The 14504-nt window shown below is 40.1% G+C and overlaps 1 protein-coding gene across 1 annotated transcript; it reads left to right on the top strand.

Annotated features, from left to right (window-relative positions):
• The first annotated feature begins 1548 nt into the window (after positions 1 to 1548).
• On the top strand, positions 1549 to 13578 carry LOC115646701 (NKG2-D type II integral membrane protein-like). The gene is made up of 6 exons (XM_030552871.1): positions 1549 to 1669; positions 4418 to 4521; positions 11958 to 12056; positions 12330 to 12481; positions 12853 to 12959; positions 13051 to 13578. Exons 1-6 carry the CDS (start codon positions 1626 to 1628, stop codon positions 13166 to 13168), a joined length of 624 nt encoding a protein of 207 aa, XP_030408731.1. The 5' UTR covers positions 1549 to 1625; the 3' UTR covers positions 13169 to 13578.
• Positions 13579 to 14504: the final 926 nt, after the last annotated feature.

Here is a 14504-nt window from a genome sequence, read left to right as displayed (position 1 = left end):
ATTCTCTCATCCCCTCTTTGTGGACACCAATGAGCTACTGCTGGAGCTGCCCATCTGCTTTTTCTACCTGCCCCAGTTGAGTGGGAGATTCTCCATCTTGTGATGTCTTTAAATCAACCCTGATGCCTTGCTGGAAGATAAGCTTTAACCAAACACAAGTAACTGGGCTCGGTATAGGGGTAACTAGGTGAAATCCTATGGCCTGTATGTATTACACAGCAGGTCCAATTAGATGGTCTAATCTGTGAATATATGAATCCTGTGGTGATGTGAGGAAAAGTGATCCAGACTTGTGTGCCTGGAATAGGTCAGAGTAGCCTTGCACAATGAGTAGCAAAGAATTCTGTGGCACCTTATAGACTAACAGACGTTTTGGAGCATGAGCTTTCGTGGGTGAATACCCACTTCGTCAGACGCAGTCTATAATGTGCCACAGGATTCTTTGCTATTTTTACAGATCCAGACTAACACGGCTACCCCTCTGATACTTGCACAATGGTGGAGTATCTGCATAGGCAAACCCATCAGTAAGGCCACAAGTCTATCATGGAGGTCAGGAAAGTCATGGATTCTGTGACTTTCCAGAGCATCTGTGCCTTCTGCAGCTGGCAGATGCTACTGACCCCAGGGCCACCAGAGTAGCCAGCAGTGGTAGCGATCCTGGCCGCCCCCCCCCGTCAGCAATGGCGGCAGCAGTCCTGGGCAATCCCCCCAGCAGTGGCAGCGGTCCCTCCCAGAGCACAGCGGGCATCCTGGAGCACCAGTGGGCACCCCCAAAGGTCCCCCAACTACCAGTGGGTGCCCCAAAGCACAGCCCCAGCACCAGCAGATGCCTGTGTGTGTGTGTGTGTGTGTGTGTGTGTGTGTGTGTGTGTGTGTGTGTGTGTGATTTCAGGGTGGGAATGGCTAATCTGCATGTAATCGTGTGTGTGTGTCTGTGTGTGTTTGTATTGTGCATGTCATTTCCTTTTGCTGTTTAAGGGAAGTTGCTCCTTTTAACAGACAACTGCAGGGTCTGTATAAAGAAAAGTATGTGTGTTTGTCTCCTTTAGAGCGCTACAGAGATATCCCACCAGATATGTCCCTGAAAAGGGGCTGGTGCAGTACTGGTGGCACTGATGGTAAAGTAAACCAATGAAAATAAAAGAACATTTCAAGTTCAGTGAAGCAGACAAACCCCCAATCTCCCTCCAGTCCCAGCAATGAGACAGGAAACTCCTGCTTTGGAGAACTGGTTGGCAAAGAGCCCATCGTAGAGGTAAAAGCAGGGAAGGTGAGTAGACCAGGTTTTTTAAAGAGCTTGCACACAAACTGAGCATTTTTTCTTAGTCACAGTTATTTAATGCAGTAATTCAAGTGTGTAAGTGTCCAAACCAAGCTCTATAGTTAATGCCTGAGGCCTACTCAGTAATGCTTTAACCCATAAAGATGAAAGATCCTTTTCTCTGAGCACATTGTGTAGGTGCAACATCTGTTGAATTAGCAAAGCGAGAACTTCCTGTGCGGTTTAAGCTGGAACTTCGCAGAGCAAATAATTTTCCTCTCAGTTCATGCTGACCCTCTGCTACTCTCTGTCTCCACCAAGGATTTTGAGACAGGACTAGACAGGTACACGTCCTAAAGTTATGTTCCAGGACTCCTGCTCACTGGCCAGAAGACACCTCCACAGGTATCATCTCCGAGTGCTTGTGGGGTCTTTCATTGTTAGGGAATGTAACTACTGTAGGATTTTTCTCTTCAGACTAACTCAGGAAGTGAGTGTTAATGGGCAATGTTTTCAAAAGTTCCTAAGAATCAGATTGAAATCAGTGGGATTTAGGAGCCTAAATAGCTTTTAAAAATCTGGCCCTAAGTGACTTTTGAGAATAATTCTTGTTAAAAGTCAATGGGACTCTAGCAGGGAAAGTCTGACCCCTTTAAGGGCTGTAGGGGCTAGAGGTCAGCCAATCCTTGTTCTCTGGTATGGCTCTTCAAGTTATGGGGAGTCTGAATATACATGAGGGCCTAGGAAGTGTCAGAGGGAGATATTGGGAGGAAGGAAGCACTCCCGGGGAAATAGTGTTTGGGGAAATACATAGTTCTTCAGCTCCTTTAAGGGCACAGAAGCAGAAGCTTTGTAATGCAGTGCAGGGCAAAACTCCCCTCTCTCACAGCCAACCAGGATCAGCCTTGGGAAGGAGGGAAGCATATATGCTGACTGTTCCCTCATGAAAGGCAGACTCTAGCAGGAGGAAAACTGGTGCCTGTTGACCTCTCCAAGCCAGCAGGTGAAAGGACTGAATAAAAAGGGGCCAGCTGGGGAGAAGCTGACTAAGAACTGCAGCTGGCCTGTATCAGAAGCCAGCTCCAGGACAATAGCTATGGAATCCTCATCTAAGGAGAGTGAGGCTGTTTAAATTTTCACTATGCTCGAGGAAGAAGGGCTGGGGTTTCCTGAACTTGGGGAGAGGACACTTCTTTGAATTAGTACCCAGGCCCAGAAGAAAGGTTAGACGCAAGGGGCTAAAAAAGAGGTTTTGTATTCTGAAGGAAAGGTTAATAAAGGAGACCACCCCACACACAGGGGGTATCTGCTTGGATTACTTGAGTCTGAGAAAATGATTTCAGGCACCAAGAGAAAGCTGAGTAGCTCACCTGCAGAGCTGTGCAGGACCAGAAGAGGGCATGGTCAAGAGCAGTACTCTGTTACAGGGACTTATGCTCCTAAATCTCTTGGTCTCTCTTGAAAATCCCAACCGTTATTTTTATTTAAAAGGATTCTCTTTATTTCTAACTTTTGTATTCCGCCCCCCCTTAATCTAAGCAGCACAAAAGTGGGTTTTGGATGTATGATATTGGTCAATCCATGTAGCTAATGGTTCTGCATTTTTAGCACTGTGGGTTTTGGGTTTATTTTTTTTTTGCCATATCCACCATATCTACAAGACCACCAAAAATCAGGATATCGAGTTATTAGTAAAGTGTTTGGTACATAATCTGAAGAAATCTTGTTTTTAAAAAAATCATTCAACTTAATTTAGAAATGATCATGAATCCATTGATCTAGAATTTGCTAGGGGGGCCCATAAAAATAAGGCTAATGGTAAACAACAGCTTATTGAATCAGGGGTGGGTTTCTAGCAAAGTGCTGCTAAGAATCAATGATAGTTCCACACTTACTCAAGGTCTGATGAAATCATCTGGAAGAAAATGCAAGCAAAACATTCATAAAATTTCCATCTCATATTGAATTGGAAGGCATCTGGAGCCCTAGAGATGTCAGAGAAACAATGCAACAGAAGATAGAGGGTAAAAATATGGACAGGATCCAACAAAATGAAACTGAGACAAATGAACTATCTCTATTCAACATACAACTGAGAAGCTTATGTTAATAGCCCTAGATAAGGACGCATTGGGAGTCTAGGGAGGGGGTTTTCAGTGGAAGATCTTAAATTCTAACTTCCCTTGCTGTTCTGCTATTCTGTGAGGTTTTTTATCTTCAAGGCATGCTGCAAGGCTATCATTTTATTACTGCAATTTCTTAAGGAGAGTCTTATCCCGGATTGGGTTATAGGAGATGTTTTCAGCTTTTCTCCCTTTAATAGTATCATGATTCTTTAAATTAATTAGGGTTCCTGGGTAAAATGTTCAATTTTTTCAATGGGCCATAAGCTTCTAAGTCATTAAAGAGCTTCCAAAAAGGGATTCAGGAAAGCACTTAAGCATGTGACATTATGGCATTAAACCCACTGAGGTTCAGGAGTAAAAAGTAGACACCATTATTTTAGTTACTAAAGTCAGCAGATATGACTCATCCTCTACATGCAAAATTCTCTCTTTAGAGAGAAAGTTTCATTTTTACACTGCAATTTGTCAGAATAGAGCTATACTCAAAGTTCTTCAAAATATGGTACCTTAACTTTGCATTTATATATTTTTCAGCATTTTTAAAACAAAGTTTTGCCTTAGTTTACAATTTCTTCTTGTTCTAATGTTTTTGTAAAATATCTATCTTTTGATTTGTAATTTTGTAAATTGTGGGTTTTTTACTTAAGTTATTGAAATGCATATACAACTTTAATTTCAGTTCAGCTAATTATTTTCTCTGAGAACATTAAATAGAGGTCAGACATTCTAAAAGGTGATAAGAAACCCATCTCTCTGAGCTCCCTGCTCCAATTCTCTGCCTGGCTTCTCTCAACCAACCTATTATGATATGAAATAGGTCTTGATATTATTTGTCTGCTCTGATGATAAATAAGTAGAGTCTGATTCTTCATGTAACTGCACCATTTTTATGTTGATGTAAGTCCATAGGTATCACTGGAGTTACATCAACATGAAACAGGTGTAACAAAGGGGAGAATCAGGCCCACAGATATGTTGTCAGCCACTTCCATCCATGAAATCAGAGTGTAAACATTATATCCTGTAGTCCACCAGAAATGAGTGAGCAAGAAATAAACTACACTGAACTGAAATTTCACACTCCTACTCAACAGAAAATGGGGCAAAGAGCTGAGAAGACCAAGAACAAAGGTACTGTACATAAGAAGCTGCTAACTCTGTACATGCTGTTATTTTACTGTCCAGAGTCAAACCTCTTGGTCCAATAACTTTCCTTAACTTAACTCTGACATTACAATAAAAAAATAATAATAATTGGGGATTTCAACTAAACCCATATTGACTGGATACAAAAGAACGACTGTACTGGGTCAGACCAAAGATCCATCTAGGCCAGTATCCTGTTTACTGACAGTGGCCAATGCCAGGTGCCTCAGAGGAAAGAACCTAACAGGTAATGATCAAGTAATCTCTCTCCTGTCATCCAACTCCAACCCTTTGACAAACAGAGGCTAGGGACACCATTCCTTACCCATCCTGGCTAATAGCTATTAATGGACTCAATCTCCATGAATTTATCCAGTTCTCTTTTAAACCCTGTTATAGTCCTAGCCTTCACAACCTCCTCAGGCAAGGAGTGCCACAGGTTGACTGTGTGCTGAAGAACTTCGTTTTATTTGTTTTAAACCTGCTGCCCATTAATTTCATTTGGTGGCCCCTAGTTCTTATATTACGGGAACGAATGCATAATTTTCCTTATTCACTTTTTCCACATCACTCATGATTTTATATTCCTCTATCATATTCCCCCCTTAGACTCCTCTTTTCCAAGCTGAAAAGTCCTAGCCTCTTTTATCTCTTCTCATATGGGACCTGTTCCAAACACCTAATCATTTTAGTTGCCCTTCCCTGAACCTTTTCTGATGTCAGTATATCTTTTTTGAGACGAGGAGACCACATCTGTATGCAGTATTCAAGATGCGGGCATACAATGGATTTATATAAGGGCAATAAGATATTCTCCGTCTTATTCTCTATCCCCTTTTTAATGATTCTTAACATTCTGTTTGCTTTTTTGACCACTGCTGCACACGGGTTATTTTTTCCAATGTGCATTACTTTATATTTATCCACATTAAATTTCATTTGCCATTTTATTGCCCAATTACTTAGTTTTGTGAGATCTTTCTGAAGTTCTTCACAGTCTGCTTTGGTCTTAACTATCTTGAGCAGTTTAGTATCATCTGCAAACTTTGCCACTTCACATTTTACCCCTTTCTCCAGATCATTTATGAATAAGTTGAATAGGATTGGTCCTAGGACTGACCCTTGGGGAACACCACTAGTTACCCTTCTCCTTTCTGAGAATTTACCATTTATTCCTACCCTTTGCTCCCTATCTTTTAACCAGTTCTCAATCCATGAAAGGAACTTCCCTCTTATCCCTTGACAACTTAATTTACCTAAGACCCTTTGGTGAGGGACTTTGTCAAAGGCTTTCTGGAAATCTAAGTACACTATGTCCACTGGATCCCCCTTGTCCACATGTTTGTTGATCCCTTCAAAGAACTCTATTAGATTAATAAGACATAGTTTCCCATTACAGAAACCATGTTGACGTTTGACCAATAATTTAAGTTCTTCTACGTGTCTGACAATTTTATTCTTTACTATTGTTTCAACTAATTTGCCCAGTACTGACATTAGACTTACCGGTCTGTAATTGCTGGGATCACCTCTAGAACCCTTTTTAAATATTGGAGTTACATTGGCTATCTTCGAGTCATTAAGTACAGAAGCCGATTTAAAGGACAGGTTACAAACCATAGTTTATAATTCTGCAACTTTACATAGGAGTTCTTTCACAGCTCTTGGGTGAATGCCATCTGGTCCCGGTGACTTGTTAATGTTGAGTTTATCAATTAATTCCAGAACTTCCTCTAGTGACACCTCAATCTGTGACAATTCCTCAGATTTGTCACATACAAAAGCCAGCGCAGGTTTGGGAATCTCCCTAACATCCTCAGCAGTGAAGACTGAAGCAAAGAATCCATTTAGTTTCTCCTCAATGACTTTATTGTCTTTAAGCGCTCCTTTTGTATCTCGATCGTCCAGGGGCCCCACTGGTTGTTTAGCAGGCTTCCTGCTTCTGATATACTTAAAAAACATTTTATTACCTTTTGAGTTTTTGCCTAGCCACTCTTCAAACTCCTCTTTGGTTTTTCTTATTACATTTTTATACTTTATTTGCCAGTGTTTATGCTCCTTTCTATTTACTTCACTAGGATTTAACTTCCACTTTTTAAAAGATGCCTTTTTATCTCTCACAACTTCTTTTACATGGTTGTTAAGCCACGGTGGCTCTATTATGGTGTCTTTGAAAAACACCCATGCAGCTTGCAGGGATTTCACTCTAGTCACTGTGCCTTTTAATTTCTGTTTAACTAACCCCCTCATTTTTGCATAGTTCCCCTTTCTGAAACTAAATGCCACAGTGCTGGGCTGTTGAGGTGTTCTTCCCACCACAGGAATGTTAAATGTTATTATATTATGGTCACTATTTCCAAGCAGTCCTGTTATAGTTACCTCTTGGACCAGCTCCTGCGCTCCACTCAGGACTAAATTGAGAGTTGTCTCTCCCCTTGTGGGTTCCCATACCAGCTTCTCCAAGAAGCAGTCATTTAAAGTATCGAGAAAATTTGTTTCTGCATTTCGTCCTGAGGTGACATGTTCCTAGTCAATATGGGGATAATTGAAATTCCCCACTATTATTGAGTTCTTAATTTTGATAGCCTCTCTAATCTCCCTTAGCATTTCATTGTTACTATCACTGTTCTGGTTAGGTGGTTGATAATAGATCCCTAATGTTATATTCTTATTAGAGCATGAAATTGCTATCCATAGAGATTCTATGGAACATGTGGATTCACTTAAGATTTTTACGTCATTTGTTTCTACATTTTCTTTCATATATAGTACCATCCCCCACTCCACCGCATGACCTGTTCTGTCCTTCTGATATATTTTGTACCCCAGAATGATTGTGTCCCATTGATTGCTCTCAGTCCACCAGGATTCTGTGATGCCTATTATATCAGTATCCTCCTTTAACACAAGGCATTCTAGTTCACCCATCTTATTATTTAGGCTCCTAGCACACACACATCACCACAGGACAGGTTGCAGAGATAAAGTTTCTTGACACCTTTAAATGACTGCTTCTTGGAGCAGCTAGTCTTGGAGCCCACAAGAGGAGAGACAATTTTTGATTTAGTCCTAAGTGGAGCACAGTATCTGGTCCAAGAGGTGAATATAGCTAGACCACTTGTTAATAATGACCATAATATAATTAAATTTAACATACCTGTTGTGGGGAAAACAGCACAGTGGCCCAACACTGTGGCATTTAATTTCGGAAAGGGGAACTACACAAAAATGATGAAGTTGATTAAACAGAAATTAAAAGATACAGTGCAAAAAGTGAAATCCCTGCAAGCTGCATGGAAGCCTTTTAGACGCTATAATAGAGGCTCAACTAAAGTGTGTACCCCAAATTTAAAAAAAAATGATAAGGGAACCAAAAAAAGAGCCACCATGGCTAAATAACAAAATAGGAGATGCAGTTAGAGGCAAAAAGGCATCCTTTAAAAGTGGAAGTTAAATACTAATGAGGAAAATAGAAAAAAGCATAAACTCTGCAAAAGAAGTGTAAAAATATAGTTCGGAAGGCCAAAAAAGATTTTGAAGAACAGCTAGCCAAAGACTCAAAAGTTATATTAAAAAAAATGTTAAATACATCAGAAGCAGGAAGCTGCTAAACAATCAGTGGGGCCACTGAACAATCGAGATGCTAAAGGAGCACTCAAGGACGATAAGGTTATTGTGGAGAAATGAATTATTTGCATCGGTCTTCACGGTTGAGGATGTGAGGGAAATTCCCCAACCTGGGCCATTCTTTTTAGGTGACCAATCTGAGGAACTGTCTCAGATTGAGGTGTCGTTAGAGGAGGTTTTGGAACAAATTGATAAACTAAACAGTAATAAGTGACCAGGACCAGATGACATTCACCCAAGAGTTCTGAAGGAACTCAAATGTGAAATTGCAGGACTACTAACTGTAGTCTGTAACCTATCATTTAAATCAGCTTCTGTACCAAATGACAGGAGGATAGGTAATGTGAAGCCAATTTTTAAAAAGGGCTTCAGAGGTGATCCTGGCAATTAAAGGCTGGTAAGGCTGACTCAGTACCGGGCAAACTGATTGAAACTATAATAAAGAATAGAATTGTCAGACACATAGATGAATATAATTTGTTAGGGAAGAGTCAATGTGGTTTTTGTAAAGGGAAATCATGCTTCACCAATCTACTAGAATTCTTTGAGGGGGTTAACAAGCATTTGGACAAGGGGGATCCAGTGGCTATAGTGTATTTAGATTTTCAGAAAGTCTTTGACAAGGTCCCTAACCAACGGCTCTTAAGCAAAGTCAGCAGTCATGGGATAGAGTGCAGACTGCAAAGAGCTACAAAAAGATCTTTCAGAACTGCATGAGTGGACAACAAAATGGCAGATGAAACTCAGTCTTGATAAATGCAAAGTAATGCACATTGGAAAACGTAATCCCAACTATACATATAAAAAGATGGGGTCTACATTAGCTTTTATCACTCAAGAAAGAGATCTTGGAATCATTGTGGATAGTTATCTGAAAACATCCACTCAATGTGCAGCGGCCGTCAAAAAAGCAAACAAAATGCTGGGAATCATTAAGAAAGGGATACATAATCAGACAGAAAATATCATATTGCCTCCAAAGAAATCCATGGTACACTTAAATCTTGAATACTGCTTGCAGATGTGGTCAGCACATCTCAAAAAATATATACTGAAATTGGAAAAGGTTCAGAAAAGGGCACAAAAAATATTAAGGGTATGAAACGGCTGCCATATGAGGAGAGATTACTGACACTGGGATTTTTCAGCTTTTAAAAAAAGATGACTAAAGGTAATATGACAGAGGTCTATAAAGTCAGGACTGGTGTGGAGAAAATAACACATGAACTAGTGTCACCAAATGAAATTAATAGGCAGCAGATTTAAAACAAACAAAAGGAAGTATTTTTTCACACAACACACAGTGGAACTTCTTTTCAGAGGATGTCGTGAAGGCCAAGACTATAACAGGGTTCAAAAAAGAGCTAGATAAATTCATGGAGTATAGGTCCATCAATGGCTATTAGCCAGAATGGACAGGGATGGTGTCCCTAGCCTCTGTTTGCCAGAAGCTGGGAATGGGCAACAAGGAATGGATCACTTGATGATTCCTTGTTCTGTTCATTCCTTCTGGGACACATGGCATTGGCCACTGTCAGAAGACAGGATACTGGGCTAGATGAACCTTTGGCCTGACCCAGTATGGTCGTTCTTATGTTCTTGATATTACATGTCAGCTTTCAGAAAGTTTGATGTATTTTCCTCTGATGTGCCTGCCAATTGCATGTTACTGGAAGCTGATCATAGCTCAGCATGCAAAATGCATGAACTAGTCATGCACAGGAGGGAGAGGTCACAGACTTGGAAGCTAACAAAGGTGTCTGTCTGCTCTAGTCATGCTCATTGGCTGCCTGGCTAAGTATCCCACCAGTCAGTTATTACTGGTCTTGATTAACTTGTTTTCTTTTTTTTCTCTGTAAAAGCCCTCATGTTACAGGTACAACCACCAACTGTCTATGGTCAGGAAAAAGCTTCCATAGTGGGCAGGCTATTCTATAACTATCCATTATGTTAAATTCTCTTCTGAAGTAATCTGTTATTGATCACCATCAGAGACAGTGTTCACTTTGTTATCTTGATCTCTTCTCCTTTCTGTTAGACTCTCCCTCTTCATCATCACAGTGGAGGCTCATTCAACTGCCTCTTGGGATCTTGTGCCTGCCTTTGCTGGTAACTCTGGGGATATTGAGTGCTCAGGTGCGATACAGTAAATTGCAGCAGCCTACACAAGGGATTCCACAGTTGTGCATACTTTTATCTGTGTAATTTGGAAATACACAGTAAGAATTGTGAGAGAAATTAGAACCTTCATCTTTTTTCCCCAACCAATTTTTTTTAACTCTCTTTTCTACCCTCTTTTTTACTTCTGCCTCCCCACCGCCCGATCAGGGAAATCAAATATAAAAATTATATTAGTATAATGTTAAAGTTAAAGTTTAACTTTACTGAAACGTTAAGTTTAACGTTACTGAAAAGTTACAGCAGGGAAAAGTTCACTCATTGCACATACTGTACAGGCCACAACTTTATGGTGAGTTTGGGTTACTTTGCATCAAACAAGCCCAAATCAACCACAGACACAATAGATACAGATCCTGGCAGATTCTCTTGCATAATTGGATTCCCAGGTTGTGGTGTAGAAATTCTAGTGGCTCCTATGCCACCCACATCCTGACTCCTGTAGTGTGGGCATAGCTGGGACATCTCTATAACCCAACAATTCCTAAATGCTGTAACACCTTCTTTTAGTAGGTGGCAAATGGCAAAAATTAGAGGCAGCCTGCTCTTATATATGTTGGGGACCAGCCCTGTGCTCTGACAGCCCCATGAATAGAGAAGTAAAAGCAGTTTTTAAACCATCTTTACAGAATCTGTGCTGAGAGGTCTTCGGCTTCAGTTCAGGAATTTGGTCATTGAATATTTGGATTACAAGTCATGCAGATAGATTTTTTTTATCTTATTAAAAAGTAGTTGCAACGTCAGTGAATCAGCATAAGTAGGTGAATCTTAACTTCCTTGTCTCTAAAATTTTGGGGAGCAGATCTTCAGGTGGTGTGAAATATAATAGTTCCATGGTATTTAAATTTCTAACTTTAACCATTAACAATAAATTCATATAAGCCTTTGCATTTCATAAAATCTTTAATATTTTTCCCAAGCAAATTTAATATAAGCAGATATAACTGAAATATATAGGAAGGCAGTAATAGAGGAATAAATGTGCTTTTTCTGTTCTTTATTAAATAAAATTATGCATATTTCTATTTTCCTAGCCATGCAGAAATCTCACATGGTACTATAGCAGCTGGAGCCTCTCTTGCTCTGGATTTTTTTGTTCACCTTTGATTCATTTCACTACAATAAGTTCAGTGGGATTTCTATTTTACCAAAAAAACCCAAAAAATAATCGAAGAATTTCAGACCTTGTCTCAAGACACATCTAAATTCCAGTTGTTCATTCCAAACATTCCAAACAGCTGTGAAACGTGAACTGTCTTTTCTGAATAAACACCCTCCCCAGAAATATTGGTGTAAAATATGTGTTTGACCTGTTCAGATGATTATTGAAATGTCAGCAAACTCACTTTGCTGTAGAACTGAAGGGGGAATTTTATGGCCCTCATGGCTCTGGGAATAACTGACAATTCATTCACTCAAATGAGGTATAGTGAATGTAGAAGGTAAAAAGGATCAACTTGATATCTCCAGTCAAAGAAAAATAATTGCATACTGTCAATCCCTGTTATTTTGGGGCTGTTACTTAAGCCTGATGGAGCCTAGATACAGTGAATCCTACTGTGACACTGTATTCTTTGAATGTCTTTGTTTATTGTCTGCCTTTCCTTTTCTGTTAGATTTTCCTCCTCTATCTTCCCCATGGCCATATGTTGCAGTGATTCTGGAGATCCTCTGTGTAGTACTGTTGGGAGCTGTGGGGTTCCAGAGTGTTAAACGTAAGTATTTTCAGGAAAGGCAAAGAAAAGATCCTGAGTTTCAGAAATTTCAGCAAAGAGGTCAGTGTTACTGACAAATTTCAGGTGACTTGAGTGATCTCAGATCAGCTCAATTTCCTTTTCTACCAATACCACTTTTATGAAAGTCTTCCCCAGGCAAATATCTTGCAGGTTTCAGGGTGGCTTGGATGTGGTCTAAAACCACTATCAAATGGCATGATCACGAGCAATACTTTAATAAAATCAATCTATAAAATGCATTTCCTGTTGAAGGAGACAACTGCAGCCTTTGCCCAGAAAACTGGATACAGCATGAGGAGGACTGTTACCATTTTTCTACTGAATGGAGAACTTGGCAAGAGAGTAAAGATTATTGCTCTTCTCAGGGCTCCAGACTTTTGAAGATACACAGCAAGAAAAAACAGGTAGAATTCAACTGTGGGGACTTTTCAGACTACAAACAGCAAATTAGTCAGAGACCAGGAGAACAATATTTGATTTCATGTCTGTAGTGCTGCATGGAAGAACCTGGTTTGACTCCATTCTAACATCTTAATTTCCAGGTTGCGCAGGTCTGGGAACACTGCAATTACAGTTCAGCTGGTGCTTATAAAAGCAGGTCCTCACATATCTCTGTCTGCAATGACTGTAATCAAGTATAAAGAGGCACTGTTCCCCTCACCCCCCCTCACCCTGAGAGGCCCACTTACTCAGAAAGAGCAGGTGATAAAAGGATAGAATGAAAGGTCCAAATACTGATGTAAGACTAAGACAATATTTTATTGTTCCCATACAGGATTTCATAAAGCCTCTAGCGTTTTCTTATCACTGGATAGGATTATTCCGTAATGGAATCAATGAATTCTGGGTTTGGGAGGATGGCACAGCTCTAACTCTTAACCTGTAAGTTTCTGGCATTAGGGGCATTAATAACAACTTCTGACTTTGCCATGTGACTTACATAGTCAACAGTACATGTATGTTTCATTTTCAGCTTTGCAGAACATCCAGATTTTAATAGCGGTGACTGTGCTGCTTTCAGAACTGGAGAAGCCCACTCCTATGATTGTGCACAATCAAAACTCTATATTTGTGAGCAGAGGGCTGCTTAGATGAAGCCTGCTATACCAGCTTAAGAAAGACTGGAGAAAGACACTGAGGCTTCTTCAGTGGCCCTCAGCGCCTCACTGAGGCATAACAATTCATGGAGCTCCTTGTAACTGGAGCTTTTATGCTGCCCTTTAACAAGCTGCTCCCCTCCTTGGCTGACCATGGACCTTTTTCTTCCTGACTCCTTTTGAAGTGATTAATGCAGCTAGCTGCTTGAGAAAAGAGCACATCTTGTTATGCAGGGAAGAGCAAGACCTACAATGGCAATTCCCTGCATGCATGCTCATGCAGAAACTGATAAAAAATCTTGTCCATAATAAATCATCTCCATTTTCTGACAGATTTTCCTCCCAGCTGAAAATTACTAGTTGTGTATATATATGGTTCCTGTTACTTAGAGACGTGCATAGAAGTCGCCATTTTGTGGGCCAGTCTTACTAGTCCTGATTAAACTTACCATATTTTTGTTGTTTAAAAAAGTATCCGAGTTTTCTATTATAGTGCTGTCATGAAGTGTACTATCTTGGACATGGCAGGGGGAGAAGCATATACAAGACAGTCTGAGCGCCAAAAAAACAAGAGGATGAAATTAGTTATCTTCCTCCAGTAAATTAAATCCAAGTAGCTGCAAAATTCCATAACTTCCTCTGGAGATAAACAGAGATAAGCTTGACATGAACTTTGAACTACTTTTTATTTTTATATTTAAGAAAAACTTCACTGATTGGTTATAACAACTTAGGTCCACATAATCTCTTCTGTGCTAGAGAAGTGCAAAAAGATTCTAAGATGTACTACAAAATTGAGCTTTGTAAATTAATAAGTATACATAGCAGAATCTACAGTAAAGGTCCATGACATACACAAATATATAGCAATTTCTTCAATATCTTTGTGTCACTGTTCAGAGTGACTGGACCTGTGTACCTCCTCTATGGTTCAGCAAGGGCACCCACTCTAAACTCCTGGCTCCTCGGCCATCACCTCTCTTGGATGGAGATGTGCATCTTTCTTCCTCCTGACTGGAATATTTCTGGATTGCACAGTTCTGTGCATATACTGTGACCTCCTCATCAAAGTCAGCCTGCCTAAGCCAGCCTGCTTTACTTTTATCATCAAAGACAGTAGACAGTATAATTGCCCACAGTTAAGTTACCACACAGCTCTTCCTAAGCAAACACATTCTTAAGGTGAAAGCATTACAAAGAAAACTTTAAAAACAATAAAAGAAGCTATATGCTTGCTAATAAGGTTACCAGCTATTACCTCCAACTCCAACAAGGGCTCTGGCCAGTGAACAGTTCTTTAAACACTACACAGAGATTTCTCCTGTGGTCA

This window comes from Gopherus evgoodei, chromosome 1 (genome assembly GCF_007399415.2).
Source record: "Gopherus evgoodei ecotype Sinaloan lineage chromosome 1, rGopEvg1_v1.p, whole genome shotgun sequence".
Classification (NCBI taxonomy): domain Eukaryota; kingdom Metazoa; phylum Chordata; order Testudines; family Testudinidae; genus Gopherus; species Gopherus evgoodei.
Note: the sequence above shows the minus strand (reverse complement) of the source record. Positions and strands in the feature narration are given on the sequence as shown.